Here is a 25,794-nt window from a genome sequence, read left to right on the forward strand (position 1 = left end):
ACAATATACACTCTTAGAAATAAGGGATTCCAAAAGGGTTCTTGTACAAGGGCTGAGGTTCTACCTGGAACCATTTGCTTCTGAAAAACAAATGAAGCAAATCCATTTTTCAAGGGTTCTTGGTAACACTAATGGTTCCAGAAAGAACCATTTTGATCCAGAGGACCCTTTAAAACCCCTTTCCTGGATTAAGGGTTCTAAAAGGGTTCTTGGTGGAACCCTCCAAAAGGGTTCCAGGTGGAACCTTTATAAAAAGGTTCTACCTGGAGCCAAAAAGGGGTTCTCCTATGAGGACAAGCCGAAGAACCTTATATGGTTCTTCTTAGCACTTTTATTTCTAAGAGTGTATTGCTTCAAGGGTTCTTGGTAATGGTTCCAGTAAGAACCATTTTGATCCAGAGAACCCTTTAAAACTTCTTTCCTGAATAAAGGATTTTAAAAGGGTTCCTGGTAACGCTAACCCTTTTTGAAAAGGTTCCACCTGGAGCTAAAAAGGGTTCTCCTACGAGGAAAAGGCGAAGAACCTTATATGGTTCTACTTAGCACTTTTATTTCTAAGAGTGTAGTGGTTGTACTTGCTAATGTCTGGTCCTAAGCCATTAGTGGTGTAACGAAGCTACATAAGCCTGTATGTTGAAGCAATACAAGGAATACGTGTTATTTTCAGTTATTATTAGTGTCCAATTTCAAAGAATGTTCACATAATTTCTCTATGCGAGCATTTCAAATCAAATTAACTCCTCCACTCAGCCCAAGAACATCAGCAGAACTCCAGGTGCCTTCAAACACCAGCAAATATGTTAGTTTTCTTTGTTTGTGAAGTGACCTTTGTCCATTCTGTCTTTCTGTCTCCCCTCTGCACAGTCCCTGTGTGTCCATCATTCTGAATCTGTCCAGTCAGGATCCTCCAAACCCAGTGTGAGAAACAGAAGACATCTGTCAGAGACTGTGAGGACAGAGTGATCAGTTTTGTCTGTGGCGCTTTGTCGTTTTTTTCCTCACAATGGGGAAAACGGGCCAGAGCGCGCTGGCCTTGAACTCCTCGACGGAGGTGGTCAAGCAAGCGGTTCCCTTTGAGGAGCTGGACCCTGTGGCGCCCCCTGCAGACGCAGGCAAGAACAAAGAGGAGCTGCCTGACAGAGGCAGCTGGAAGGGAAAGTTCGACTTTCTGCTGTCGTGCGTGGGATACGCCATCGGTCTGGGAAACGTGTGGAGATTTCCGTATCTTTGTGGCAAGAACGGAGGAGGTGAGCGGAGATGAGCTTTTTGTGTTGTTACTGTTGTAAAATCGTTTTAAATGTAAGTTTATTCTCCTGTTAGATAAATTGTAAATAAGTGTTATGAGGTCTACTTTAAGGTCTAAGGATAATTTTGCAGGCGCTGTGGTTTAATGTGTTTTCAAATGCATTATTAGACGATAATTAACACCTATTTAGTAACAAATCATCCTGAAAACCCCTTTGCAATCCACTAAAGCTTAACATAAATGTGTATATTTATGTATATTTTTGTGACAGGTGCCTTCCTCATCCCGTACTTTTTGACTCTGGTGTTCGCCGGGATACCGCTCTTCTTCCTGGAGACGTCTCTGGGTCAGTTCACCTCGGTGGGAGGGCTTGGCGTGTGGAAACTCCTCCCTATGATGAAAGGTGATATTTGAATAAGAGGACAACACTTATGTAGTTTTTTATTTTTTATTTACATGCAGTGATTTCATGGTTTCATGGCTAATGAGACACATAAAGTGACAATGAAAAGACGGACTTGTGTAGAGTGTTTTAATATTGTGTCAAATGCGATACTTAAAACTACCAACACTGAAATGAAGTCACGTGCAAAGAAATAGTCATTTGGGTCCACATACTACTACTGTACTGTTTTCCTTTGTTTTCTTTTTGTGCTTCATAAATGTCCTAAATTCAACACACTATACTACTATTATGTCCATATATCTATATATAAAACTGATTACATGCTGTTGTCTTCATTTTGCGGCTCCATATTAATTACATTTGAGCGGAGTGGGGTTAAAAAAATGGCTCTTTTGATTTTATTCTAGACGTCGCAGACTCCTGGACTATAAAGAAATGAAAACTAATCCCTAAAGAGTTGCAACAACTACAAAGATCAGTAGTGCAAAGAGAAACAATAACTGCAGACACACTAAGAGACTATTAAAACTATTTTCGGTCAGTGTTTAGATTTAAATTTAATCCGTCATCCTTCATCTGTTTTTTTACAGTGTAAAATCACAGCTAAATGTGAACTTACGTGAGCTACATGGTCAAAAAGTAGTCATAACTAAACTCTCTGACAGACTCTTGAAACAAAATCGTACAAGGTTGTGATTTTAACACACAAAGTAAAAGGGAAAAACAACAAAAAAACTAGCTTTGTTGATAACTTTTCCTCTTCTCTGTAACTAAAGCTTATTTAATCTGCTGCCAGCACAGATGGCACCAGCGATGCTGCCGAGCGTGGGGGGTTTTCGTGCCAAACTGATTAAAGCAAAGGCACGAGTTAACGTGCGGGAAGATAACAGCGACGATGTGTAAAAGTGGCGTAAAACGTGTCCGTGTGTCCTCCAGGTGTCGGTCTGGCTTCAGTCGTTCTGTCCTTCTGGCTCAACATCTACTACATCATCATCATCGCGTGGGCGCTCTACTACTTATTCAACTCCTTTGGTTCGGTAAGAGTCTCGTCCCCTCACAGAGTCAGGTGGTATGTCTCTGTTTTTTTTGTTTATACTTATATGTGTGTGTGTGTGCAGGAGCTGCCCTGGCAAAGCTGTGATAATCCCTGGAACACAGAGACTTGTTTTTCCAACTACAGCCTGACAGACACCACCAACCTGACGAGCGCCGTCACTGAGTTCTGGGAGTAAGTCGACGAGATTATAGTTCTGTGTCATTAGAATTTATTGCTAAGTCTGTGTCTGAACCCATTCTGTGTGGGTTTGCATTTTTCCTTTCACCCCAACCTATCTAGGCACATCTCTCTCCACTGGGAACTGTTGGGTTTCTCTGCTCTCTATAATGTTGTGATTCAGTGTGTGTGTGTGTGTGTGTGCTCCTGTAGGCGTAACATGCATCAGCTCTCCAATGGTCTGGATGAACCAGGAGAGCTACGTTGGCCCCTGGTCGGCACTCTGGCCCTGGCCTGGATCCTCGTCTACTTCTCCATATGGAAAGGAGTGGAGTGGACGGGGAAGGTGAGACTCTTTGCTCCACTTTTCATTCATTAGTTCTACTCTTTTTTAAATAATAAATATAAAATAACATTATTAAAATGGCCATGGTTGATGGCCATGTGAACATAATAATATGTTACATTGCTATTGCCATGGCTCAGCTTTGGTGATCACTATAAATGTTTAGAAATTATTAAATTAAATAAACTGAATTGGATAACCTCGCTGTTTCTGTGTCCAGACTAAAACTGAATTTTCAGAATAAAACAGGGTTTTTAGACTAAAACGTAGTTTTCAGACTAAAGCAGAGTTTTCAGAATAAAAACAGATTTCAAAATAATCCGGCGTTTTCAGAATAAAACAGTTTTTCAAACTGAAACAGATTTCAGAATAAAACGAGTTTTCAGGATAAAACCGTTTTCAAAATAAAACAGAGTTTTCAGAATAAGACAGTTTTCAGAATAAAACAGAGTTGTCAAACTAAAGCAGGGTTTTCCGAATAAAACAGTTTTCAAAATAAACTAGCGTTTTCCGAATAAAACAGTTTTCCAAACTAAAACCGATTTCAGAATAAAACAGAGTTTTCAGAATAACACAGAGTTTTCAGAATAAAACAGAGTTTTCAGAATAAAACAGAGTTGTCAAACTAAAGCAGAGTTTTCAGAATAAAACAGTTTTCAAAATAAACTAGCGTTTTCCGAATAAAACAGTTTTTCAAACTAAAACTGATTTCAGAATAAAACAGTTTTCAGAATAACACAGAGTTTTCAAAATAAATCAGGGTTTTCAAAATAAAACAGTTTTTTCAAAAATAAAACAGTTTTTTCAAACTAAAACAGAGATTTCAAAATAAAGCAGAGTTTTCAGGATAAAACAGTTTTCAAAATAAAACACAGTTTTCAGAATAAGACAGTTTTTCAAACTAAAACTGATTTCAGAATAACAGAGTTTTCAAACTACAATAGATCTTATCAAACTAAAACAGAGTTTTCAGAATAAAACATAGTTTTTAGAATAAAACAGAATTTTCAGAATAAAACATAGTTTTCAGAATAAAACATAGTTTTCAAACTAAAACAGAGTAAAGTAATGGTCTTATTTTTAGACTTTATGACCATATAGTACGTGTATAGTTAATGCCATGATGTAAACATGCTGTGATTACATTAAATGCAGCTTGTTTGTCTGTTAAGTCGTTATCAGGTCTTTATCATGAAGCCATAATTTAACAGTAACATGATTAATGAGCCTCTTCACTGAAGTTTCTCCCTGTAAAGTAAACTTCAGTCTCGGTGAGTGTGAGCTTTTTCGATCAGGTGCTAAATCATTCACCATTCTCCTTTTTTTTCATCTTTGTTTTGTCTCTCCGAGTAGTTAATGGGTTTAATATTTATTGATTTATATGAGTCATGGCTCTTAATTTATAAATCAGCTGGATGTGTTTGCACTGTGAATCAGAGCCCATTCATCAGCCCTGTATTTATAAAAAAATGGAAATTGACTGGAGTCCTCTGAGCGTCGCTCTGGAGAACCTTCACGTTGCTTTAATGAATAAACATGTATTTAAATCACAGAATAAGATTTTCATTTATGAACTGGGTATTTTCACTGACAACCAAATTCATTTTGACACCTTTGAACGAGACTTTATCCATGTCCAATTGTTTATTGCTTGATTGGCTGTTGATTGTGACACTAGTGACATATAGCATTTACTCTTATTATTGTGTTAAAACGTGCTATAAGAATGCACAGTATAGAGTGTCTTATATCCTTTTTTCCAGTGCAACCTTTATGATAAAATTATTATTAATTTCATTTTCACCAACAACTGTGAAACAATTCATGGATGATTAAAAAAGAATAAGAAAATGAATTCCTCCAAGATACTGGGCCTGATGTATGTACTAATTTGTGCATTGACGTCACGACGGCCACATCTGAAAGGTCAGGTAAGATCTTCTATCAAAGAGAAGCAGTGGAAATATTGGAACAGCTGAAGCTGGATTTGTGGAAACAACACGGCTCTGCGTCTCTTCATGCTTTCGCCACAAATATGAACTTTGTCATTAGCTTTAAAGTGAAATTCGTGCACAGACGTGGATACGTAGCATGTTTTATGCAGTGCAATTCCAACACAAGTCAGTGGCTTTGAAAAATACGAGATAACATAAATAATTTAAAACAAGTTATTCCACCTCTCTTCCTCTCAGGTGGTGTATTTCTCCGCCACCTACCCCTACTTCATGCTGTTCATCCTGTTCTTCCGAGGGGTCACTCTACCCGGAGCCATAGACGGGATCCTCTTCTACATCACTCCGGACTTTAATAAACTTACCCGATCTGAGGTAAACAGTCCGGGGAAAGACTGATATTGGAACGTAAACATGGAAAACATACACATCTGTTGTTTTCGCAGGTGTGGCTCGACGCAGCGACGCAGATCTTCTTCTCCTACGGTCTGGGCCTGGGCTCACTCATCGCGCTGGGAAGCTACAACTCGTACAACAACGACGTCTACAAGTAGGGTCACAAAATCACCACCTTTATGACTATGTGTTTGTTTTTCTCTTCAGTTTCTCACGTTGTCCCTCATGCCTTCAGAGACTCCATCATCGTGTGCTGCATCAACTCCTGTACGAGCATGTTTGCCGGCTTTGTCATCTTCTCCATCGTGGGCTTCATGTCCCACATCACCAAGAAACCTGTGCAGGAATTAGCAGCGTCAGGTATTACACGTTATTTTTGCCCATGTGAAAGAAGGAGGTCCTGGTGGCAGATGGAAGGGAAACTCTATCCCCACTCTTAGAAATAAAAGTGCCAAGTAGATCCATATAAGGTTCTTCGGCTTGTCCTCATAGGAGAACCCTTAGTGTTACCAAGAACCCTCTTAAAACCCCTTGGTAACACTAAGGGCTTGTGTAGCTTCGTCACACCACTAATGGCTTAGGACCAGACATTAGCAAGTACAACCACTACACTTAGAAATAAAAGTGCTAAGTAGAACCATATAAGGTTCTTCGGTTTTTTCTCATAGAACCCTTTTTGGCTCCAGGTGGAACCTTTTCAAAAAGGGTTAGAGTTACCAGGAACCCTTTTAAAATCCTTTATTCAGGAAAGGGGTTTTAAAGGGTTGTCTGGATCAAAATGGTTCTTACTGGAACCATTAGTGTTACCAAGAACCCTTGAAAAACCCTTTCTTCGTGAAAGGGTTTTTCAGAAGCGAATGGTTCCAGGTAGAACCTCAGCCCTTGTAGAAGAACCCTTTTCGAACCCTTATTTCTAAGAGTGTAGAGGCTCCGTTGGGGGCTTAATGTCACGTCTCCTCAAAGACCTACAGGGAGCCAAACACAAGGCTACCAAGGAGATATCGGAGGAGACAGAGAACACACGTTTCTTCCTCTTGGGGAGTTCTACTAACACTTAGAGAAGGTTAGCTGCAGGAGGTGGCAGGTAGACGTTCTTGTTCACTGCCCCTGGAACCAGGAGATATTCCCGGATAAGGGAAACGAAACATCAAGGAGCAGCGATCCCTTGCTGATGACCCTGACGTCCCTACCGTTCATAGTCCCTTATATGGGTCCATCCTTTCTACGGCTTGTCCTCATAGTAGAACCCTTTATAAGAGCCTTTTATAAAGGTTCCACCTGGAACCCTTAGTGTTACCAAGAACCCTTTTAAACCCCTTTATTCAGGAAAGGGGTTTTTAAGGGTTCTCTGGATCAAAATGGTTCAATTAGTGTTACCAAGAACCCTTGAAAAACCCTTTCAGGGGCAAATGGTTCCAGGTAGAACCTCAGAACCCTTTTGGAACCCTCATTTCTAAGAGTTTAGCCTCTGTGAAGCAAAGGCCCTTTCCTACAATACATTTAAAAGGCCTCTTCCAAGACTACTCAAACCAAGTGATATAGAAACACATGTATGTATGTAGTATATTCACTTTCTGCCACTGTATCCGTTTAGGTCCAGGTCTGGCTTTTTTGGCTTATCCTCAGGCTGTCACTCAGCTGCCCATGTCCTCCCTGTGGGCCATTCTCTTCTTCTCCATGCTCATGATGCTGGGCCTGGACAGTCAGGTATGAACAGCACACACTTATTAGATTTCTTATCCTTGTTCACTTTAAAAGTATTAAGTATTTGAGTTTAATCACATGGCGTCAAACTGTCGCCGTATGTTAAACAAATGAAGAGATGAAGGAAAACAAAGTATTAGCACTTGTGGCGTGAGATTTAAACCCGGCTCTGTTTATAATCCATCCTGACCCTCCCGCGTGTCTCTCCTCCGATAATAATGCCATATATTAGTTCTGCACGGTGGAAGGCTTCATCACAGCTCTGATGGATGAATATCCCCTGGTGCTGAGGAAGAGGAAGAAGGTCTTCATCCTGATCGTCTGCCTCATCTCCTTCATCATCGGCTTCTCCAACATCACCCAGGTGTGTGCTGCACACAGCACACACAGACCCTGCTGATGATCCGTGATCTAAAAGACATATTTAAAGGACGATTTACAGTATTTAAGTGTGCAGAGTGTGTTGAAAAAGATGCTCCTCCTGCGTTTAACACGATGACAAAGCGATCTCACAACAACCTGCAGTGAACATTCATCATGCATATTCTATTTAATCAGCCTCTAAAGTGTGTGTGCGTGTGTGTGTGTGTGTGTTGAAATCTTCCAGGGCGGCCTGTACGTGTTCAAACTGTTTGATTACTACTCAGCCAGCGGGATGTGCCTCCTCTTCCTCGTCTTTTTCGAAACCGTCTCGATATCTTGGTTTTATGGTGAGCTCACTCACTCACTCACTCACTCACTCACTCAGCCTTTTTTGCTTAAATTAAACGAGGGATGAAAAGAAGAAGAAGAAGAAAATTGAGGGCACTTACATCTGTGCCAAGTCCACCAAATGAATCATGCATGTAGATTTCCTACATAACTGTCCAACAGGAAATTACATCTATCTGCTCCACTTTCTGTGATAACTCTCTGTCCAATTTCCTCTCGCCCTGTTTGTTGATGGAGTTATTATCTCACTCTCTTTTGTCTCCTGTTTCTTTTCCGCGGCCACAGGAGCCGAAAGGTTTTATAAGAACATTGAGGACATGATCGGCTATCGGCCGTGCGGTTGGTGGAAGCTCTGCTGGATGTTCTTCACACCGCTCATCTGCCTGGTAGGTACAGTAGATTGTTGTGAGTGGTGATTTGTACTTCCTCTCATGTGTCAGGTCCTCAGGGAAATCATGTGAGGGAGGAAGTGTAATGTCAAGGGGAGACACTTAAGAAGACAAGTAAAGGGGGGATTCTGCTGCAATGGCAGATATATGTAGTTTAGAACAACTAAGACTTAAACTTACAGATGTGTTGGAGCAGGGAAACATCTAAAACATGGAGGGCAGTGGGTCCTTGAAGGACCAGGATTGGGAAACCACTGCCCTAGAGCACCACCATGAGGTAGGACAGTGTTTTCCCAACCCTGGTCCTCAGGGAAAACTCCCCTGCATGCTATAGATGTTGCCCTGCTCCAACACACCTGATTCAAATGGTCAGCTCGTCATCAAGCTCTGCAGAAGCGTGAAGTTTGAGTTGAACAGACACAACTCAATTCAACTCAAGAGTCCAGTCACACCCACAGCTACTGAATTCAAGGTAACAAAGTTTTAATTTGACTGCTTTACTCAAGGACACAACAAAACAACACTCTTGTAATGTTTTGATAGACACCCAACTGCAGGAATGACATGTTGTGCGTTTCCTTGTTTTCTGGCCCTGACATACTGATCAACTCACCAGAGATTTCATTTAATGCACCAATTTCTATTGTAGGGGGTGTTTACCTTCAGCGCCATTGAGATGACTCCTTTGACTCTGGGGAAGTACGTTTACCCACTGTGGGGCCAGGTGATTGGCTGGTTCATGGCTTTGTCGTCTATGATACTGATCCCGGGCTACGTCGTCTACATGTTCTGCAGAACCAAAGGCAGCATCAAACAGGTACCGACCTCATGGTTTTTACTTTGTACTCGCTTCAGGTTAAAGACTTGGCTACTTCCTGTCACGTGTTGCTACACGTTGTTTGCTACTTGGCTACTCCCTGTCGCGTGTTGCTACATGTTGTTTGCTACTCGGCTACTTCCTGTCACATGTTGCTACACGTTGTTTGCTACTTGGCTACTCCCTGTCACGTGTTGCTACGTGTTGTTTGCTACTTGGCTACTCCCTGTCACGTGTTGCGTGTTGCTACGTGTTGCTTGCTACTTGGCTACTTCATGTCACGTGTTGCTACGTGTTGTTTGCTACTTGGCTACTCCCTGTCACGTGTTGCTGCGCGTTGTTTGCTACTTGGCTACTTCCTGTCATGTGTTGTTTGCTACTTGGCTACTCCCTTTCACGTGTTGCTACGTGTTGTTTGCTACTTGGCTACTCCATGTCACGCATTGCTACAGTTGATTGCTACTTGGCTACTCCCTGTCACGTGTTGCTACGCGTTGTTTGCTACTTGGCTACTCCCTGTCACGTGTTGCTTCATGTTGTTTGCTACTTCCTGTCACGTGTTGCTTTGTGTTTGCTACTTGGCTACTTCCTGTCATGTGTTGCTACATGTTGTTTGCTACTTTGCTACTTCCTGTCACATATTGCTACGTGTTGTTTGCTACTTGGCTACTTCCGTCCAGCTTTTTTATTACTTCCTGTATAAATTTTTTGCCATAACATCTAGTGATTCAAAATAGCCTAGCATCATTATTCTTATAAAATAAAATACATGTTTTTATGTAATCTAGTCATAAAACATTAGCAGTAACCTGAAGTAGCCACACTTTTGTACACGCGCAGAACAAATTGTGTTTTCGGCACCGATTGGGTAGTGATATGGCCCAGTCTGCATTGTGCTTGATTGGATGTGCACAAGATAAATCATCATAACACATAAATATGCGTAAACTAAAGGTTCAACAGTCATGTCAAGGGGTCTTTATAAAAATTGCCCGACTCTCTTTCAAGAATAACCACTTTAAGCGTATAAAACTACCCTGACTCTGATGTAACTCCCCTTTACTTGACCAGCGTTGGCAGAAGATGACAACATCCCAGGAGGATGAAAAGCCATCGGGGCGTGAAGAATTCACACATACAGGGAGCGTGGGAGAAGCTCCAGTCTAGCCAGGATTGTTCAGCTCAAAAATCTCCCCACAGCCATTTTTTACCCTCGTCAAACTGACTGTGTCCGACTCTTTGCTGCCCGTCGAGCAGATGATGTTTCCCCCTCTCCTTCATCGTACGCTGTGCCATAAATTATAGCAAATAAAGGAAAGCAGAGGAGTTACATCTTATACATAAATTAAACATGAAATAATTGATTATGGCTGTAAATCTTTGTACATTTTTCTTTTACGAGGCGGCAAAAATCAATGTCTCATTTAGCACAAATGTAATGAATGTTGTTGCACTGGGAAAATATGCAAGCGGATAAAACTTGAAGTTGTTATGCATTTAAGATTAATTGCTTGTGGTTCAGGTTTTTATAAAAAACAACAAACAGACACTGTGATAAAATAAATAAAATCACAGTTTTTCTTAGACCATCCACCTGTACTTGGTGTTTTTGCTTATCCAAACTTGAAAAAAGGAGAATAATTATTAAGAACTACAGCATAATGTGAATGTTATAAAGGGATTTAAGGGAAGTAATCGCACTCGGTACAGATTATTTAATTCAAACAAAATAAAAATGTGTAAATATAATAATAATTGTGTTGTTCTAGGTTTTTTTTTCATACAATGACGGAGAGTGTGCATAAATGTAAAATGAGTAATCTTGTTTTTTGATGCCAATAAAACAACCAACAATAGACATAAATAACAGCGTCCACATTAGTGTCGTGCGTCAGGGTAAATCACTGCCAATCCTCACTAACTGCTTTTTAAGTGGTTTGAACTCAAAATATTGACAGTGACTCCATCAAAGTGTCAGGAAAAATAACATCTTTTTAACCCTTTAACACCAAAGCCTCAAAATGCTTATTTTATTTTTCCCCAACTTTTTTGCCATTTCTGGCAACAAAGACGCTAATTCGTCGGCTTCCTGCAACTGCGTGAGTGAAATTACCGTAATAACCACACATGGGCTTTGACGTGCAACTTCTCAGCTTTCAGAAAACGTCGGAATTTTTCCGATAGCACAAACCGTCGCGTTATTACGCTAATGCAAAAGTGCGCTTGCGGTGTTAAAGGGTTAAAGCTCAAGTCCAATTTCATCCAAAAACAAGTGCACATCATCGTGGTGGGTAGACTTAAATCATCTTTAATAGCGTGTAGATATACAGGTAAGAGAGGGGATTCAAAGTCAACTAAGGGGACGTTGGTTGATCTGTTATACTCTCAGTTCTGTAAAAAGTCCACATTTTCCCCCAAACATTTTTCAAACAATAATGAGCAAACACACGAGTGTTGACGGAGCCGGACGAGATCATTCATGAAGCAGTGCACTGGTTATGGCAGAGCCCTTAAGTCTTACGTTTCTCAATGAAAGTCACTCACTACTTCACTGTTTGGCATCAAACGATCCATAAATGCTACATTTATTTATTTCTCTTTCAAACACAAACCTGTGATTTCCCAGTGCATCTTCGTCGTCAAGTATAGGAAAAAAACTGTGCAGTCATACAAAGGGTAGTAGTGAAAGATGTGTGTGGGGAATAAAAGGGTGTCCAATTTTACCACCAGTGGTGTCTTTTTTTTTTCTATTACAAACAAATATTTTTTCATCATATCGTCATATCTTTATCATTTCATTATTTTTGGCATCTTCATCTCCGACGAGTGCGCTCGCAGCAAATCCATGCACAGCTAAAAACCAAATTTGGGAATCGAAAAAGGTTAACAATCCTCCAAACAAAATGTCATGCGTGAGAAACAAACAACCTCGTATCTAATCTAAACGTTGATCTCCGAACAAACAAATGAGCAAACGCGCAGTCGGTGAAAAGTATATATATATATATATGTAAGAGTAGAACACGAGGATGTTTGGTGTTCAAAAAATAGGAAAACCGTTGTTAATTATTGTCCTGTTGTTTCATGATAAGTGGAATGAAAAAGAGGAGATTGGACTGAATACTGAACGTTCTGGTAATAAAAGAGGGGGCTTCAAAAAGTCGCTTCCTCATAATCTACACCTGGGTGAAGGAGATTAGATCGGATACAATTCAGATTGAGATTGAAAGCAGAACACAACAATACCAGTGATGTCACACAATTTGCAAAAGTCTACAAACTGTGTGTGAAACAAAAACCTGGGACATGTAAACAGAACCAGGGCTGTCACTTTTTAATCCATAACTTGGTTATCAGCCCCATCCGTGTTCAAAATATACAGCCTAGAAGTACATCAGACCTGAAGTCTGAAGTCATTTAGGGCCGAACCATTCATCGAAATTTGATCATATCGCAATAAGGCCTACCGTAATTATCAAATAGCACGAGGCACAATCTTTTTTAAAGCCAAAATGTATGTCAAAATATAATATCAGAAGTAGACGTCTTTGTTGTTAAACGAGGTATATGTTTGTTAGCAACATAACTTGAAAAGTCGCGGACGGATTTGGATGAAATTTTCAGTAATGTCCACAATGGGACAACAAGTGATTCAATTTTGGGGAGTGATCCATAGATGCTATCACTATTTCTATCGCTATTTTGCGCGGGGGGAGGGCTGAGCTGCCTTGGCGGAGGTCTGCGCTCTCCGAGTGCTTTTCTAGTTGACCTCCACCAAGGCGGTATATGTTTTCCGCCGGAGTTTGTTCGTCTGTCTGTCTGTTAGCTCGAAAAGTCACGGACGGATTTGGATGAAATTTTTAAGTAACCATTCCCTCTGAATCATATCACAATTCCTGTCCAGTAATCGCAATTCGATATTAATTCAAAGTCGTTCGGCCCTAAAGTTGTTACCACGTGGTCCAGGAGACGGCCTTAGATCCTTTAGACAAAGTAACAAACTAATTCATCTATAACAGTTCATAGTACTTAATTGTTGTCTTTTTAAATGATTTTTCTTGCTTCTTCACTAAAAGCCTGTACTCCGTACTCCGCAAGAACAGGGACATTTGTTCAATTTCTTATGTGGCAAGAACAAAGACAATGTGAGGACGTTTTCCTACTTCACGAGAAACTCAAGCGCAGAACCAATCGCACAATAGATGTCGGACATGTCTCGAGAACTCCCAAGATTGATCGAATGTCTCTGTTCTTTTGTAGTAGATGCACAGACTAAAACTTCAGCTTCTTTGCCCTCTTTTGCAATCAGCTCATTCCGCTCACCTGTTGCTCCACACTCCCTTCTTCTCCTCACCTGCTGCTCATTAGTTCCCCTCTATATAAACCAGCTCACGATCACCTCTGCCACATTGTGATCCTGCCAAGCGTCTCTCATATTCTGACCGTGTTTCTCGTGTTCTGACCTCACCAAAGCATGTGGAAAAGCAGCGTGCGTTGGCTTCTGAATCACAGATATTATGCAAAGTGATGAACAAAAATTCGCCGACTCCACCTGTTGGCTTTAGCCGTCGAGGCATCGCAGGCGAGGCGTTAGACCTCAAAAAGTACATAAATTATGTTTGTGTGTGTGTGTGTGTATTCTGAAAAATGTAGAGGGTTTTTTTTGGTGGGGGTAAAAAAGTGACAGCCCTTGAACTGACATGAAGAGACAGTGAGGGGATAGAAATGCAAAAATGCTTCACACACACACAGGGATAATAAACACAAATCTTGACATTGGAACAGTTTGTGTTTGTGGCAATTTCCTGCAAAAAAGAGCAAAGCAAAATCAAACCATTTTGAAAAACAACTGTCAGGTCTGAGGGACATAAATAAGACGTCATCCCGTGTGTTTTTTTCACAACAGAGCAGGTGGAAAAACAGCTGATTGGAGGATTTTTTTTCTTTCTTTTAATCCATGGGAGCAGAGAAGAAGCCCAAATGTTTTCCATCACATAAATAAATCAGCAAGAGTGCAAAATGGGGAGAAAATAGCAATATTATTATATATATATATTTCTTTTAAAATCAACTATCAGTTCCCACTCCTCGAAGGAGAAACGACTATTTTCTCGAAGCAAAAGGAGGAGTTTTATTTTCTCTCTCTCTCTTTTCTTCTCCTCTAGTCCAAGCTTTTATTCAAGTGCAAAGAAGTGTTTTCATAGGAGGCGTATGTATGTATATATGTATGTATGTATGTATTTTGGCACATGATACTGTATATATATATATTTTTTAAAAAGGGTCAGCTATGCACCGCTTGCGCACATACAAACACAGTAGCCGTGAGCTGTTGGGATGTGAAGAGCGAACAGAGGTCAGTTTAATTTTTAAGAAAGAGGGAGAGTTTCGAGGGCTTCGCGTGTTTCTGCTGCTATCGTGGTTTAATACTGGAACTACGAGGTGTATTTTTTTTCTTCTTTTTCCTCTAAAGGGGACGGTTAAAACTGACAAAAAAGTTATAGAAATTTTGTTAAAACTATGTAATATTTCAAAATACATGTGGAATTGAGTAAAACTGTTTTTTTTTTATTATTATTATTATTATTTCTCCCTACATCTTTTAAAATCGTTGAGTTAATTTTTTTCTCCTAAATATATGCATATAAGTGATTCATTTTTTTTTTTTATTATTATATCTCTTTATGTATATATATATATTCATATATATATATATGTACATTATGTACTGTTAAATAGGTAGAGAAAGGGTGTTTTTTTTTAAGGGAAATAATACTAACTAATCTATTTACACCATGCTCTGAGAGTCACTGGGGGTCCGGTGTAGACTGAGGCGGGGGTCAGGTGGTATGTACTGGTGCGGATGGTTGTAAGGCGGAGGCGGGGGAGGCAACGGGGGCTGGTCGCCGCCGCCGTGGTAGCCGTCCGGCGAGCGGACCGGCGAGCGGACCGGCGTGGACAAGGCCGACTGGCTAATCTGACGATGGCTGTGGCTGTGGCTGTGGCGGCGGCGGTGGCGGTGGTGGTGGTGCTGGTACAGGTGGTGCGTGGGCGTCTGTTTGAGGAAGGCCTCGATGCGCCCATGGCCGCCGCCGCCGCCGTCGTCGTCGTCGAGCATGATGACTTTGACGATCTGTTGACACTGGATGAGCGTCTCGGGCCGCAGGTCGGCCACGCTGACGGCCGTCTGGTGTTGTTGCTGCAGGAGGTGGAGGTGGTGGGCGGGGGTGCTCGCCGCCGACCGTGGCGGCGCCAGGATTAGCCCCCGGGGCCCCTGCTGGAAGAGCAGCTCCCCCCGGTGGTTAGGAAGGGCCACGCTCTCGGGACTCGGAGCCGCCGTGCTGCTGCTGCAGCTGCTGCTGAGCTGGAGCGTCTGAAGCCTGTTGTGAATTGACACCTAGTTTAGAAAACAGCCAAGAGAACAGCATCATATGTTATAAAACTGGTTCCTCCTCTACGATCCGTCAAGCCCTCTTTGTTTTTTTTTTTAGGGGGGGGGGGGTGGTGGTGGTGGTGAATGCACAGCACACACACACACAGGGGATGCGTAGGGGGGTGCAGGTGTAAAATTACTGTGACGACTGCACACTCCCCTCCCTCCACTCCCACAGGAGGTGGGAACAATGTCGAGTGGATGCTCGGTGCGTGACAAAGGGGGGTCAGGAGGACAGTGGTACAGGTTGTGTGGGCGGGGGGGGGGGGTGGGGGGGGTTTGCTACAGAAGGGGCCCGGTGGTTCCAAAGGCGACACTGAGGGCCCCTGTGTCTACCTTCCAAACCACTGTGTGGCGCTATGGACGACAGTAGACACATGGGAGGCTTGGGTTGGGGGTGGAAGGAGGGGGGTTGGGGGGTTGGGGTTTAGGGGAAACCAGAACAGAGACAAGGGCATACAAAGAAGAGGGAGAAGTGGAAGAAGAGGAGGAGTGGAGGTGAGCAGACTGACAACCACAGACACCCACAGGCAACACTCATCAGAATGCAAACCTCCCAGATTACACTTTTACTACATCTTTCTATCATCATTTCTTTATTTTTTTTAAAATACATCGTGAAATGCAGATAACTTATAAAATATGAAACAACTGCACCAGGTAGAAACTCATCACCTTCAAGAAGTGGACATTAAGGTTGAATTTTTGTTGACGATTGGGTGAAATCAGGTTTAGTTTCTCACAGTTTTCATGTATGAATCTGACGTTCTCAGTGCAGCAAATTCATATACTGTTATTTAAGTTAAATTAAAAAAATAAAGTATATCAACTCAATACCACACTCTTAGAAATAATGGTTCCATAAGGGTTCTTCTACAAGGGCTGAGGTTCTACCTGGAACCATTTGCTTCTGAAAAACCCTTTTCTGAAGAAAGGGTTTTTTTTCAAGGGTTCTTGGTAACACTAATGGTTCCAGTAAAAACCATTTTGATCCAGAGAACCCTTTAAAACCCCTTCCCTGAATAAAGGGTTTTAAAAGGGTTCTTGGTGGAAGGTTCCACCTGGAGCCAAAAAGGGTTCTCCTAGAACTTCCTTAAGAATAAAGTTTCTGAGTGTGTGAATAAGGTCAACTGTAATATCTGCTGCATTATAGAAGACTTTTAATGTAAAGCATCTGCGATGTGAAAAGGGCTAACTGCAGCTTATCTTACGTCAGAGTGAAGGGACTCCATTAACGTTTTTGCTCCTATTTAATCTGCCGACCACGGCGTCTCCTTGACAACTTCGATTCTTTATCAATGACCTCCAGAGAGCTTAAGATATAAAAATAAATGCCTCCAATGCCTTTTCTAAATAACTCTGTCCTCAACTGTTTGTGTTTTACATTGATGTTGATGTTGATGCCATACAATCCTTTCTGGGACTCATTAATACTGAGAAACCACCAACAAATACGATTGTAGCTGCAGCTAACCATAGTTTCCCTTGCTTTTTGATGTCCTTGTCATTAGTTTAGATAAATATGACTTAATTGTAAAACTTAATTGTCTTTAAATGTCTCATTTTGACAGAAAACAGAACATTGTGTAGCCATGATCAGCTAAAATCAGATGTTTACTGTTGATTGATAGATTATGATCATGTTCAAGGAGAGGAAGCATTGAGTGAGCAAATAGTGTATGTCCACTGCACAATAAAACCATTTCATTTGATTTATTTACGTCTTAAAATGTCTCTTGTGCAGCAGGGCGAGTGCGTTTGCTCGGCTCTAATTGCCGTTCCACTCGCATTTATGACGACGGGAATGAAATAGCAGTGAAATCCTTCAGTTTAATGCATACGCTATTACTCTTCTAACAGGCTCCAGTGTAAAGATTTACAGTGCCACATATTAGCAGTGAACTGTGTGGAATTTTAAAAAAAGCCGTTTAATGTCACTCGTGCGTCTAAGATTCTACTCCACCGCCACAGAGAAGACTGGGAGGGAGCTCATGTGATGCCTCGAAGATGCTAATTGCAAAGCCCCATGGGTAGTGTAGTTCAGCCCGGAGTTATAACTGCAAGAAATGTTTCGCGGGGAGGTGAAGAAGACGCTGGGTCAAAGGAGCGGCGCGTTTAACCGCCTGCATGTTACTGTGTTAATTAAAGTCTCTGTGCTGGGGTTTTGGAACCTACACACACACACACACACACACACACACAAAGTTTTCCCATTGTCTCCTCCGCTACGTTTAGCGATGGCACAAAAGGCCCCCGAAGGAATCGCGAATCCTGCCCGAGCTTGTGAAACTAATTACAACCTGTTCCCTTATATTTAAAGCTGGGAGAACCTGTTCTGAATATTAGCCCAGCAAACCACCACAATGAAAGTTTTTGTCATTTTTATCAAGTACAATAAGTCCCCAAAGTGTTGGACGCATCCCTTCCCCCGGTAGCCTGTGAAAGTACTGCAAGTGTACTGCAAGTGTCCTGCAGGTGTGCTGTACCAGGCTTTAGCCAATCCCAGATTATCCTCACATTCACACCTACAGTCAATTTCAAGCGTCCAATTACCCTAATATGCCCTCGGTCAAACCGGGATCGGAACTGCTACCATTGTTGCTGTAAGGCGAAATCCCCCTATCCTATCCTATGCTGTGTGACGTCATAGTTTACTTAAATACTAATAGAACAAGATGCTTAATGTAGGTTGCAAACCATAAACTTCAAATATCCATATATTGGCCTCTTTAATTTCCACTAACACTACAATCCTGTATTGTTAGGCTTAGATAATTGACTGATTGGAGCATGTGGTCATGTGGAAGGAAAGGAACTGGGCATGTAATTGTAGGGGTGCTGGTACAAATCCTGGGACACATCATTTCAGCTTCTTACAAACTGTCTGATGTGGAAAAATGCATGCTCCGCCAACAGCTTCAAATCACTGATGCTAGCCTACAAAGGCTAGCCGATTGTCGTTTGGCGGTGCCGACGCCCTGCACAAGACAATCCCAGACTCTTTTCATGTGTCTGGTCTAATGAGCTACCGAGCGCTAACAGACCGTCTGTCTTCAAGAAGCTCTTAAAAACCCAGATCTCCTTCTCTTGGATCCACCTCGGCACTCTCACCATCCATCAGTCCACTGTTCCTATCTAGTGGATCTCTTTCCAGGACGACTTCTATGTAGCTTTGGCTAAAAGTGTCTGCTAAATGTGGCCAAAAACTACATTCAAATTCAAAATACCGAGGTCTTTTAGGTTTCGTTTTCAGACGTAACTGGCAACCCGTGGTTTTTGCTCAATCCTGGCCCCAACTCACCTGACTCACATGAGCGGGTCGTTATCAGGCTTTTGCAGAGCTTGACGACAAACTGACTCAGGTGTGCTGGAGCAGGCAGCGGGTCCCCAGATGAACACTGAACTTACCAAAGTACTTAAAAACAAAGCGTAAAAAGTCCTGTGAAGCAGATAGCGTTGCTTCTCTGTGTGTTTGTTGATGTTCAGGGGAGAAGAAAAAACAGGTCACGGAGACCACAATGACTTATAATTACTCCAAAATCCACGGGGGACGATCGAGGATCAGCACTGGCGCTTTAAGGTAAGTGTCATTTTTAAAGGTTATTTTCCCCCTTGAATAAATGATATATAATTAAAGGTTTTTGATTGGATGTAGAGGATTTTCAGAGGATTTTTACCCGCTCCTTGATGCCTCAAGGCCTAAGTCTATAGTGTAACACTCCTATCTCATTCTACCTTGGTAATGACACACTTGACTGACTCTTCCTGCTCTGACTTACCTGTCATTACCTATCGCTAAGCACTTACCTCTACTGCGTTGTGTCCGCTTCCACTGTCTATCTCTGGGTTTCCTGAAGGCAGGGGAAATACAAAAAGAGGGAGGGGGGGGGAAAGGGGACAAAAGTTGGCAGCAAAATGTCTATTAAACCAATCGTTTCTGCTTTAAACTGCATCTTAAAATAAAACATTTCTAAGGTTTAAACTTTATACGCTTCACATTTTCCAGGAAAGTAACTAAAGAAACGCGGGAATATTAATGTTACTGGGGACAAGGCCTCAGCGGTAGGTTTTAAAATGAAGAAGCAAGAGCTCACACACACACACACACACACACACACACACACACACACACACACACACACACACACACACACACACACACACACACACACACACACACACACACACACACACACACACACACACACACCTGATGGGGAGCCCTGTTTGCCACGCAGCTCGAGCTGTGTGCCGTTGTTCTTTACCGAGTGTGTCTTGGCGCCCTGCTGCTTTTCCAGCTCCCCTGTGGAGACAGAAAAACACAAATGATCCATCATAATCACAATAAGAGAGAGCATAGACGGGTGGATGCTGATGAGTAAGAGTGAAAACATCGACAGGCAGCATCGACGTGTACGTTCACACGCACATTTTCGGCTTTCTGGTGCCTCTAATCTCAGAACATGACTTTCCATTCCCCTAATTAAGCTTCACACTTGATGGTAATGGCATGTCATTTCCAATCACGATGACTCAATGCTTTTGTTCTCAAATGCCACGGTGTATATACTACACTACTATACGCAGCTGAACATGATGTATTCTGACTGGAAATGAAACAAAAACAAAAAGTATTCTGATTTTTTATTTCGACTTACTTTGGCACTGATTCGAGATGTAATAGTGAAAGTCAGGTACATTTCTAATGAATTGTTGGGGGATTTATTAGAACAGAGACCTTTGAAAGGCACAATTTCAATTTCCGTCTGAACATGAACCAAACAAATTCAAGCAGTACCAGGAGAAATCAGTACATGATTGTTCAATCAAGACGATAAGACGCAGAACGACAGGAATAGAGTGCAAACATTTTGAGACACAGCTAAGTTTGCCTCTTTCTTTTTTCTCTTTGTTGTCAGAAACACTTTTGCCCTCTAGAGGATACATTTAGTGTATGCGTGGGGTTTTTTCTCAAGGGTTCTCTAGTTTTCTCCCACAATCCAAAAAACATGAGTGAGTGTGAGAGTGGATGGTTATTTGTCTCTGTGTGTCCCTGTGATGGAGTGGTGTACTCCACCTTTTGCCCTATGTCAGTTGGGATTGGCACCAGCAACCCCCTCGGCCCTCATGTGGAGGATAAAGTAGTAGAAGATGTGCACATGTGAAATGTTCTCGATTTAGCATCTATTTAATATGAAGGCTAAGGTTTGTTTAAACAGCACAACATAAAATACTAGGGCCGTCAAAGTTAGTAATCGCTGAGATTAATACAGCCTAGATTAAATTACCCACGCGAAACAATCACTTTCCTGCAGTCAGTCAGATGCTGCAGGAGAGACTGAGATAGTAGCTGAAGATGGAGAGAGGTGAGGGATGGTTGGGCGGAAAGGTTTCATCTGAAGAAGCTGAGCAACCGAACCATCCGTGAAACAAAAGTTACCTGGGTGTCACGGCACTATTTATTGACAATGACTGGAAGTTGCGATCCTTTGCCTTGACTATCCAAAAAAGCAGCGACTAATTGCTCAAAGGAATTGCTCCACATTGCCAAAGAGTGGAAAGTAAGTGGCAAACTTACCACTCTGGGCACTGATAGTGTCCATAATATGCCGGCAGCTGCCTGGCGACTTCTGTTTGAACACCTACCCTGCACGGCTGACTATGTTTTCTTTCATTCTCTCTCTCTCTTTATCTTTTAACAAATGTTCTTGTTGCATACAGGACGACAGTGAGACTTTATTTTAAGATGACCTGGTTGGCACCTGATAGGCCCGAGTCTCTCTGGAACCACATGTGTAGCTCTGTGTTTAAAAAGAAATAGAATTAAAACAATGGTGTCTGAAATACACACCCTGATTAATTAAGTCATTAGAGATTCTCTCGATTCTCAAGACATCTAGATTGATGAATATCAAAATGGGAGATTAATTAGTTCATTATTTGACAGCCCTATAAAATACATATTTATGTAGTTGAATAGCGTGACGATCTGTTGTTCTCGCTACAAAAATATCGCTCAACATAACAATAAAAATATACTTAGAGGGTAAATGAAGTCATTTCCTCCAAACATTCACTCATATTTGTAATTTGTGTGCACTGGTGTGTGTGTGTTGTTGTGTTAACTTCCATCTGTCAACCCCTGCCCATCTCCATAGGTTGTTGACTGTCCTCCCCGGGCAGCCGGGCCTCCCTCTCTGTGAAGGGTAATGCAATTGCATCAAATCCCAGCGGGGATGCTCGCTTTGATGCCCACTGGCAATAGCCAAGTTCTGGATACTCTGGATTCTCCCAAAAATACCTCTTTTTTTTATCCCCTGTGTTTCACTGCAGTCTGTTTGAGCTGCACTGCTCCAAAAGTCCAAACACAGAGAGGATGCTGTCTACGAGCAGGGCAATAACATGTAACAAATGATGACGCTTGACTCCTGTTTCAATAACTTTGCAACTTATGAGATTATAGATTTTGTCCAAATTCTAACAGGACTCGCGTGGACCCTTGTTTTATTGCAAGGTCACTGGAGGAATAAATACACTTTACACCAAAAGCGTTCAGACATAAGAAGAGCCCATTAATCCAAAGAAAAGTCCCACAAATGAATACTTAACGGACTGATTTTCCTTTTTTAATTTCTAATGCGTAGCCTCAGGCCAACTTCACAGGATTATTTAGTTCATGATGAAAATCTCAACATTATTTAAGAACAGTACAGTGTATCGCAATCGCTGGGAGTCTTTGTGACATTAAAGATAAAATATGTAACATCCCTACATTAAACTATCTAAAAACCTAGTGGTGTATATTTAGTTGATTAATTAATTAATTAAAAACCATGCATAGAAACCCTATTTTTATTCAAGGTAACGGAGCATTTTAATTATTTTGTTGCCTTTTAATGACATAATTTGCTGTATCGTCTCTTCTATAACTTTAAGTATTAAAGACATATTCATACAGATGAGCAATTCCGATGCTCTGTTTCCGAATGTTTTCATTGAGGAAAAAAAACACATCTGACACTCACATTCAATGCGTATCTGCTCCATCTCTGACACTTCCGCGATCGACTCTTTCAAGTCCTCCACAAACTTGAGCAGCTCCTCTGCGCTCTGGGCGCAGAAGTGAAGTACTTGCTTCTTGTCTGAGCCAAAAGGTGAGAGGATGGTGATGCCATGGGGATAGTCTGGAGCACAAAGGACAAGAGTCAGACAAATGATAGCGAGGCTCCTCCGTCCAAAAGTATCAGGCGTTTGTTTACCTGATGCAAGAGGCCGACAAAGGCTGTGACTTACATTCATTTTCAAAAAGGTGGAACTGCATGCCGAGTAGACCCATGGCTTTGCAAAAAGTATAGGCTGCAGGACTCTTCTTCTTTGGACAAAGCTTCAAGATCTGCGGACAATAAGTAATTACGTGACCAATGAATAATTCCTCGTTTTCCTCGACCCAACCTTGAAGTTGTTTTGATCGTGCCTGCGAGAGCAACCTCAAAGGAAGTACCAGAAAAACAAGTTTAATTTGAAATACTTTTTAAGAAAAGCAAAGCGAGTCAATACTGGTGGACGCGACAGTCTTCAAAGTGTTTTTGGTCTCTGTACTCGTGCTGTGATTTGTATGGAAAACACCTTGGTGTGCATATACCAGGATGGATTAGAGATGATAGGGAGCTTTTTCATTGACTGGCCACCCAGATGGAGAAAGATAAGGCAAATCTATTTTGCAGCAGTATCGAGGGGGGGGGGGAGGAAACATAATTTACCAAGCGAAGGTGGATTAAACCACTACATCACTTTGGCACTTCAAACACTTCTCGATGTGTTTAAGCCGCGTGAACGGGAGCCAAACTCGAAGAAAAGACCACTTTCATTCCACAGTAAAATTTCTGTCCCCCCGTTAAAGAGTTTGGAAGAAAAAGTATGTATCGCACCGCTAACTTATACTGTCAACAGAACAGATTTCCACTATTGTGCTATTACGTTTTTTTTGTTGCATTCTTCTCCTGCAGCAAACAATTACTTCTGCGCTTCAGTAACAGCCCTGTTGCTTATTCTTACTCTTTTCCTGGAGTGGGATCAACAAAGTTCAGTTCATACACATTCGAGATTTCCCAAAATCAACTAGTTTACAATTACTCATTCTGTTTTTTTCATAAATAGGCTGCTATTCTTTTTCAATAGGATCTCTTTATCAGACAGTGAAAGCACGATTTGCATAAAGCAAGTGTTTTTCCATCTCTTATAACAGTGTCATGACATTAATCACTTTAAGCCTGTATATATTTTCTATTCTCTGATTGTGTCTGTACATACTGTGAATATATATGTGTATGTAAAAGAGACACATGAACACAACGAGAGGGCAAACGTGACTCACTGCACTGAATCAGATGCATGTGATAATTCTCTGATGGAGGTGGAGGGAGATTTTTGTCGACTTACCACAATCAGATCATTGAAGAGGAAGACTTCTCTCTGGTGCGCTGCCTGCTTTTGGGCCTTGTTGACGTCTATCACTTCAAAAAGTCGACTACAGCACACCAGTCTTCTGTGAGGGACAGAGAGGACCTGCAGGCACAACAAACACGGAAACTGTTTTTCGATATCTTAACCCTAACCCTAAAACCAATCCTAACCCTAACGCTAAAACCACTAGCTTAAGATGCTTGAGGAAAAACCCTAACCCTCTATATCTTAACCCTAACCCTCTATATCTTAACCCTAACTCTAAAAACAATCCTAACCCTAAAACAAATAGCTTAAGATGCTTGAGGAAAAACCCTAACCCTCTATATATTAACCTTAACCCTAAAAACAATCCTAACCCTAACCCTTGAGGAAAAACCCTAACCCTAAAACCCTAACCCTCTATATCTTAACCCTAACCCTAAAACCAATCCTAACCCCAACCCTAAAACCACTAGTTTAAGTTGCTTGAGAAAAAGCATTAGATTACATCACCGAAATGTATTTTTAATGGTTTGAGCAGCTATTATTTTATCATTAAACGTCAACCTCATTGTCGAGGCTGCTGGCAAACTGCTCCAGTGAATAGAGTTGATACAGAACATAGACTGCAGATAAATAATAGATGTTGTCACGGGTCCAGAAACTGATGCCAATGCCGAATCCCATGTTCTTGTCTTCTTCTCAGCATCATTGTTCATCATCGGTCCTCACACTCTGATTCAAACACTTTCTTCCGACAACTTTCTTAGTGGAATTCATTTCGTAAACACCGTAAAGGTCAATAGATGAAATATTTCATTTTGTGTCAATTGACCAGTTGAAATGTCAAAACCACTGTTGATGTTAAAGCAGGATTTCAGCTCCCAAAAAACAAACTTGCTCTTGTGGGAATGCAATATTTCTCAGAAAAGTATACGTGAGAAAATAACCTTTTATCTATATTTCCCAAAGGATTGGGATGCCTTGATGCAATGACATGATTCAAGTTCCATTCCCTGATTCAGTGTGATCAGTCAATTATAAAACTGACTTAAGTTTTACTCACTTTTCACAGACACACTGTATTAGCTCATCAAATTCAGCAGCGACACAGTTCCAGCCCCAGAAGTTAAATCTTAACTAAAGTGTTGAGTTCAACCGTGTACACGCTACACTATTTACGCGCAATGACCGAGTCTTTTAACCTCAAACGGTTAACTGCGATGATGGCTTTGGTTAATGATGGATCTAAGCTGGAGTAATGACCTGCACTAACGATCGCGCTGCTGATGAGATATTTAATGGCTAATAAATGTGCTCTGCCAACGCCTGTAAGACTAGGTGGTAGTGACGAGGCCTTAGATAATGACTGAGCGACTTTGTAAGGGGTTGTGTGTGCTTGTGTGCGTTGGTATTTCTGTTTTTGAGTGAGATATATTCAGCCTGTGTATCAACAAAACTCATTAAAACCAAACTTCATAGGAATTACAGAAACTCTAATATAGGAAAACCAATTGGAAGTGGATTATTTGGTTGATATAAAACTACAGATGAGCATTTTATAGAGTGTAATGAGGAAAACAGTAACTGTATCTTTGACTTACTCCCATCTGGAATGAATCAGTTTAAGTTAAATCAACGCCGAGCTTTCTTGGTACACTGATTTATTCTGCTGACTGTATATTTAAGTGGATATTTTGGCAGTTTCTCTCTGCTTTAAAGCTCCTATAAACCAC

General features: G+C 41.4%; 2 protein-coding genes across 2 annotated transcripts in view; one reads left to right on the plus strand and one right to left on the minus strand.

Moving 5' to 3' along the window:
- Window positions 1-1,003: 1,003 nt before the first annotated feature.
- Window positions 1,004-10,347, plus strand: LOC310941402 (sodium- and chloride-dependent GABA transporter 1-like; the record flags this gene model as incomplete). Its single annotated transcript, XM_083906568.1, has 14 exons — window positions 1,004-1,247; window positions 1,518-1,649; window positions 2,589-2,689; window positions 2,771-2,880; window positions 3,079-3,211; window positions 5,404-5,538; window positions 5,610-5,713; window positions 5,795-5,919; window positions 7,154-7,266; window positions 7,496-7,627; window positions 7,871-7,973; window positions 8,260-8,360; window positions 9,013-9,180; window positions 10,252-10,347. 14 exons carry the CDS (start codon window positions 1,004-1,006, stop codon window positions 10,345-10,347), a joined length of 1,797 nt encoding a protein of 598 aa, XP_083762694.1.
- Window positions 10,348-14,968: 4,621 nt separating this feature from the next.
- Window positions 14,969-25,794, minus strand: part of iqsec3a (IQ motif and Sec7 domain ArfGEF 3a) — a gene marked incomplete at both ends in the record, with an annotated part of 88,237 nt that continues 77,411 nt past the window's right edge. Inside the window, 6 exons of the mRNA XM_083906915.1 lie at window positions 14,969-15,577; window positions 19,421-19,464; window positions 19,824-19,916; window positions 22,639-22,797; window positions 22,907-23,006; window positions 24,053-24,178. Of these exons, the coding sequence (XP_083763041.1) occupies window positions 14,969-15,577; window positions 19,421-19,464; window positions 19,824-19,916; window positions 22,639-22,797; window positions 22,907-23,006; window positions 24,053-24,178 (1,131 nt within the window). The remainder of the gene's footprint in view (window positions 15,578-19,420; window positions 19,465-19,823; window positions 19,917-22,638; window positions 22,798-22,906; window positions 23,007-24,052; window positions 24,179-25,794) is intronic.

Source organism: Microchirus variegatus, assembly GCF_963457635.1.
Source record: "Microchirus variegatus genome assembly, chromosome: 20".
Lineage (NCBI taxonomy): Eukaryota > Metazoa > Chordata > Actinopteri > Pleuronectiformes > Soleidae > Microchirus > Microchirus variegatus.